At 50.4% G+C, this 6,844-nt stretch overlaps 1 protein-coding gene across 1 annotated transcript in view; it reads left to right on the top strand.

Moving 5' to 3' along the window:
* The first annotated feature begins 6,323 nt into the window (after positions 1-6,323).
* CDH1 (cadherin 1) overlaps positions 6,324-6,844 on the top strand; it is a 104,437-nt gene continuing 103,916 nt past the window's right edge. The window contains 1 exon segment of the mRNA XM_017850816.1: positions 6,324-6,535. Coding sequence (XP_017706305.1) covers positions 6,485-6,535 — 51 coding nt within the window. The 5' untranslated portion in view covers positions 6,324-6,484.

The following is a 6,844-nucleotide window of genomic DNA, read 5'->3' as shown; positions in this document are numbered from 1 at the left end:
AGCCAGGATGGTCTCGATCTCCTGACCTCGTGATCCGCCCGTCTCAGCCTCCCAAAGTGCTGGGATTACAGGCTTGAGCCACTGCGCCCGGCCTATATAATATATTATATATTTAAATAACATAAAATATATATTATATAATATATTATATATTTAAATAATACATAATATATACTATATATAATAAAATAATATATATTATATATATTAGGGGTGGAGTTCGAGACCAGTATAATCAACATGGTGAAACCCTGTCTCTACTAAAAATACAAAACTTAGCCAGGCATGGTGGCACATGCCTGTAATCCCAGCTATTTGGGAGGCTGAAGCAGGAGAATGGCTTGAACCCAGGAGGCAGAGGTTGCAGTGAGCTGAGATCATGCCATTGCACTCCAGCTCTCCAGCCTGGGTAACAAAAGCAAAACTCTATCTCAAAAAAAAAATATATATATATACACATATATATATACACACACACACACATACACACACACATACACACACATGTATATACACACACATATATACATATATATACACACACATATATATATATAATTTGGGCGTGATGGCTCATGTTTGTAATCCCGGCACTTTGGGAGGTTGAGGCAGGTGGATTGTTTGAGCTCAGGAGTTTGAGACCAGCCTGGGCAACAAGATGAAACCCTGTCTCTACAAAAAATACAAAAATTAACCCGGTGTGGTGGCTCATGCCTGCCTTCTCAGCTACCTGGAAGGCTGAGGTGGGAGGATTGGCTTGAGCCCAGAAGGTCGTGGCTGCAGTAAGCCGAGATTGGGCCACTGTACTCCAGCCGGAGTGACAGAGTTGGACCCTGTCTCCAAAACAAACAAACAAAAAATTCCTGCAAAGACAAAAATAGGAATGCAAAGTTAGAAAGATGAAAGATTTGGTACAATTACAAAGTTTACAAAAACTTTAAAAATTGCAAAAAACTACTGTTGGGCTGGGTGATGAATACCTGGGGTTTCATTATACTATACGTAGTGTGTGTTACACTTTACTTTGTGTTTTACATAAAACTGTTTTTTTTTTTTTTTGCAGACTGGAAGGGCGGCACCCCTATCAGTTAGCACCGTTTCAACTGGAGGCGGTATAGCCAGTTCCCACCCCTCCACACTGGCAGGCAGCCAGGCCAGCAGAGGTGTCAGGAGCCTCTAGGAGCAGCAGGAAGGGAGCCTCCTCTAACCTACCTAGCCAGGAGCCTGATCAGGCTGCAATCCCTAGCAATTCCAATTTCTCTGGGGATTCCTCCCCAGTGGGCTGGCGGTTGGACTCTTCTCCGAAGAATTCTGGTGAGGGGCAACTCCTACCCCAGTCTGAACCCCATGACTGCACTCCTTGCCAGGAGATGAAAGGGAGAAGACTGCCTGAAGGATTAATCTTTAGCCTCCAGGCAGGCCAGTGGCCAAAACACCCAGGAAGTGAAAGTCTGTCCTCTGCCATAAGGAAACCTGGAGTCTGTGATCCCATCATGTGGAGGTCTGTTATCTGACAGGTGGCAGGTTCTCTTATCTACCTGCAGTGATCTCAAGGGCAAGGCCTCTGGCCAAACATTTCTTCCCCAGTGATGCCTGAAATTCCACTGTTAGCACTGGATCTCAGCAAGATCTCAGAGAAAGCTCAACTCTTGGAGTGTGGGTTTTCCCCAGTTGAGATGTTAGGAAAACAATGGGCCTTATCACCTGCACGGACAGGTTTGTGTACAGTCTCAGGGGATTCACGGACCCTACTCTACGAGAGCCCATCCACAGACAACAGGTTAAAAGCCCTGGACAGCATTTACAACTCCTCTGAAGGAAGAAAAGTCTTTCTCTAGAGCCCTCCTTAAAGTGCAGTCGGCCCTGGGAGGTTCGAAATGACGAACGTGGCCAGTGTGAAAGAATTTTTTCCAGTAGATGCAAGAGATAACCTGAGGAGCTTTAGCGGCGGGGGTGGGGGAAGGAGAGCCTGTGGGAGGCGAGGCTCTGGGCAGCTCACAGTTTTGCCTAGAACTGGAAAGGGAATGTATTGGGCCAAGAGGGCTAATCACTCACCTTTGCAGAGTGTTTACAAGAACCTTATTAATTAAGTGCTATCAACATCCCCATTTTACAGATGAGGAAACCAAAATATTGGAGATAAAATGACTTATGCTGCTCAACTAATGGCAGAGCCAGAAGTGAATCCAGGCCGCAGTGAAGTGGCGTGGTCATGGTTCACTGAAGCCTCAACCTCCTGTGCTCAAATGATCCTCCTACCCCAGTCTCCAGAGTAGCTGGGACTACAGGCATGCACTGCCATGCCCAGCTAATTCATTCCAATTTTAGTGTATGTGCTGCCGAAGCGAGCACGCCCAGCTAATTCAAAATAATTTTTTGGGGGGAGATGGGGTTTCACCATGTTGCCCAGACTGGTCTCAAACTCCTGGGCTCAAGTGATCTTCTCACCTCCCAAGTAGCCTCCTAAAGTGCTGCGATTACAGTTGTGAGCCACCAGGCCCGCTGAGGTATCCCTGTTTGGTAGAAGAGAAAACAGACGCCGGGCACAATGGCTCACGCCTGTAATTCCAGCACTTTGGGAGGTTGAGGTAGGTCAGGAGTTTGAGATCAGCCTGGCCAACATGGCGAAGCCCCGTCTCTACTGAAATACAAAAATTAGCCAGGCGTGGTGACGTGTATCTGTAATCTCAGCTACTCAGGAGGCTGAGGCACAAGAATCTCTTGAAGCTGGGAGGCAGAGACTGCAGTGAGCCGAGATCGCGCCATTGCACTCCAGTCAGGGCAACAGCGCAAGACCTTGTTACTAAATAAATAAACAAACAAACAGGAAACAGAGGCAATTCAGTGCGTTGCGAAAGTCACACAGCACCTGTCTTCCACAAGGAGCCCCTCTGTGTTCCCGCCTCACCCTGGACACCTGATCTTCTCTTTAGAGCTCAGAGAAGGACTTGCGAGAAGTCTGAAGAACGCATCAGGCCTGACCTGACTTTGCTGCCCCTAATTGTTTTCTAAAATCCTTTTTATTGAATTATCAGAGTGTAATGGAAGAGTCGATGAGAGTCGCTGCAGAGTTACAAGGCCAAGGCTTGCTGGGTAGAAGAAAGTAAAGCCCTAAAGGCTCCCTGGGCCCAGCGATGGTATAAAATATGTATTTTTACATAACTGAGAGGAAAAAATAAGCAGACAGTGCAGCCCCATGGGGGAAACGCCTCTTTCTGTATTTCCATTATCTTGTTCAAAGCACGATCTTAGTGGGAAAGGAAATACCGGAGCCTTTTCCCTCTGAGCCTCCTGGTGGGTTAAGAGCAGAGGGAGCCAAGATACAGACATCCAAAAGACCTGACTGGAAACCCATTAAAATTGAGGGGACAGGTTGGAGGGGGGGCGCTGGGCTGTCCATAAATCGTCTGCAGTTGAGAAATTACCCTCGATGGGCTCAGAGGCACCTTTAGCTCTGGGTGAAATATTCCAAACACGGCCTTCCCCAGGAGGAAGGGAAATAGGGGGTGGGCCTTTTGAAAGAGTCACCCCCACTTCAAATATTTATTGAGCAGTTGCTATGATAAGCCAAGAACTCTGCTTAGCAATTGTTTTTGTATTAGTTCATGCCAACTCCCTTATACAAAGGAGAACACTGACTTCCCCAAGGTCACAGGGCTAGTGAGTGGCTGACTCCACTTAATGCTGTGTAGTTCTGACCAGGCTTGCAGGATAAAGGGAAAGGAGGTGCCCTTGTCGGGGTAGACTAGCCACCCAGATGTGGCTGGCCACAGGCAGTCAGACAGGGAAGTTGTCTGACCTAACATTTGCCTGTCTATTCTGTTTTTGTCTTTTGGTGGAGGACGGTGGGTGCTGGAGGGTCACTGGCACAGGACCTGAGACCTTTGGCCCCTATCTATTCTAGTTTTGATCCTAAAATTATTTGACTGGGGATAGAATTCTCTGGAGAAGGTGGTGGTAGCCTCGGTGTGGCTGTGGCATTAAGAGCCCCACTCTGGGGGTCAGAAGATCCTGGGTTCTGGTCTTTGGCTTTGACATTGACCTGCCTATGTGATATTGAACAAGTTATTTGCAAATCATAGGTTTGGGTGAACTCTAAAGGTCTCTTCCAGGTCAACATCAAAAAACAGACTGAAAACTGCAGCTCCAGCTGGAAGACGGACCACATGAGATGAAGCTGATTGTTAGAAGAAAGGCCCTGGAATCAGAGAGGTCAGTTCCAGTCCTGTGCCTCCTCTCATTGGCCTCAACCTCTCCAAGCTTCAGTTGCCCATCTATCAAATGGGAATAATAATACAGCTCTTGGGTTGTTTTGAAATGAGCTTAAGTGAGCTGGTCAGTGGCTGGGCACGGTGGCTCATGCCTGTAATCCTAGCACTTCGGGAGGCCGAGACAGGCAGATCTTCTGAGGTCAGGAGTCGGAGACCAGCCTGGCCAACATGATGAAACTCTGTCTCTGCTAAAAATACAAAAATTAGCCAGTCGTGGTGGTGCATGCCCGTAATCCCAGCTACTCAGGAGGCTGAGACAGGAGAACCAGTTGAACCCAAGAGGCGAAGGTTGCAGTGAGCCAAGATCACACCATTGCTTTCCAGCCTGGGAGACAGAGCAGGATTCCATCTCAAAAAAAAAAAAAAAGAGCTGGTCAGTGTCAAATGCTTAGTATAGAGACTGGCACAGTAATCTTCAATGCCCAGCACCTATTGTTACTATTTTTTTTTTTTTTGAGACAGACTATCCCTCTGTCACCCAGGCTGGAGTGCAGTGGCGTGATCTCAGCTCACTGCAAGCTCTGCCTCCAGGGTTCACGCCATTCTCCTGCCTCAGTCTCCCAAGTAGCTGGGACTATAGGCACCCACCACCATGCCTGGCTAATTTTTTGTATTTTTAGTAGAGATGGGGTTTCATTGTGTTAGCCAGGATGGTCTCGATCTCCTGACCTCGTGATCCGCCCGCCTCGGCCTCCCAAAGTACTGGAATTACAGGCGTGAGCCACCGCGCCCAGCCCTGTTGTTACTATTTTTATCCCTCACTTCTCTACAGAGCATTTATGGCTCAAGAAACATTTGTCATTTATTGTATGGGAGCCTCACAACAACAATAGGGAGACATTTCTGATCATTCCCATTAGGAGGGTGGAGAAACTGAGGCTTTGGGAGGTGGTCCTGACCTAGGGAATCAATTTGCTGACTCACTAACCCATGGAGCCCTGCAGTTAAAAAAAGACTAGATTAAAAAATAAGAACTCTATAAAGGGGCTGAGGCAGGAGTATCACCTGAGGTCAGAAATTTGAGATCAGCCTGGGCAACATAGTGAGATCCCGTCTCTAGAAAAATTTTTTAAAAAATTAGGCCATTGAGGCAGAGTGCAGTGGCTCACGCCTGTAATCCCAGCACTTCAGGAGGCTGAAGAGGGTGGATCACCTGAGGTCAGGAGTTCCAGACCAGCCTGGCCGACATGGTGAAACCCCATCTGTACTAAAAATACAAAATTAGCTGGTCTGGTGGCACAAGCCTGTAGTCCTAGCTACTCAATAGGCTGAGACAGGAGAGTCGCTTGAACCCGGCAGGCAGAGGTTGCAGTGAGCCAAGATCGTGCCACTGCACTCCAGCCTGGGCAAGACAGAGTGAGACTCTGTCTCAAAAAACAAACAAACAAACAAACAAAACAAACAAAAAATTAGGCTGCTAGCTCAGTGGCTCATGGTTCACACCTGTAAGCCCAGCACTTTGGGAGGCCCAGGAAGGAGGATCACTTCAGCCCAGGAGTTGGAGACCAGGCTGGGCAATACAGGGAGACACAGCGCCCCCACTGCCCCTGTCCGCCCCGACTTGTCTCTCTACAAAAAGGCAAAAGAAAAAAAAAATTAGCCTGGTGTGGTCGTGTGCACCTGTACTCCCAGCTACTAGAGAGGCTGGGGCCAGAGGACTGCTTGAGCCCAGTTCAAGGCTGCAGTGAGCTGTGATCGTACCACTGCACTCCAGCCTGGGTGAAAGGGTGAGACCTCATCTCCAAAACAAACAAAAAAACAAAAACCAAAAAACCCCAAAAAACAAAAGAACTCAGCCAAGTGTAAAAGCCCTTTCTGATCCCAGGTCTTAGTGCGCCACCAGCGGTGCTGGGATTCGAACCCAGTGGAATCAGAACCCTCCCACCTAGACCCTAGCAACTCCAGGCTAGGGGGTCACCGGGTCTGCGCGAGGCCGGGGGGGCGGGCCGTTAGCTCCGTCCGGGGGAGGGGTCCGCGCTGCTGATTGGCTGTGGCCGGCAGGTGAACCCTCAGCCAATCAGCGGTACGGGGGGCGGTCCCTCCGTGGCACACCTGGAGGCAGCAGCGCACCCCAGTCTCAGTGGCGTCGGAACTGCAAAGCACCTGTGAGCTCGCGGAAGTCAGTTCAGACTCCAGCCCGATCCAGCCCGGCCCGACCCGACCCGACCCGACCGCACTCGGCCCCTGCCCTCGCTCGGCGTCCCCGGACAGCCATGGGCCCTTGGAGCCGCAGCCTGTCGGCGCTGCTGCTGCTGCTGCTGCAGGTACCTCGGGTCCCCTGCCTTGCGAGGGAGGCGTGCGGGCCGCACACTCTGCGCCCCAGCCCCCCGCCCCAGCCCTGCGCCCCTTCCACTCCTGTCGTCACCGCTTCCCTTCTTCCAAGAAAGTTCGGGTCCCGAGGAGCGGAGCGGCCTGGAAGCCTCGCGCGCTCCGGACCCCGCAGTGATGGGAGTGGGGTGTGGGTGGTGAGGGGCGAGCGCGGCTTTGCTGCCCCCTCCGGCGCAGACCGAGGCGGGGGCGTCTGGCCTCGAAGTCCGCGGGGTGGGCTTGGGCGGGCGGGGGGGGGGGCGTGG

Source organism: Rhinopithecus bieti, unplaced genomic scaffold, assembly GCF_001698545.2.
Source record: "Rhinopithecus bieti isolate Rb0 unplaced genomic scaffold, ASM169854v2 scaffold_32081, whole genome shotgun sequence".
NCBI classification, from domain to species: domain Eukaryota; kingdom Metazoa; phylum Chordata; class Mammalia; order Primates; family Cercopithecidae; genus Rhinopithecus; species Rhinopithecus bieti.
Note: the sequence above shows the minus strand (reverse complement) of the source record. Positions and strands in the feature narration are given on the sequence as shown.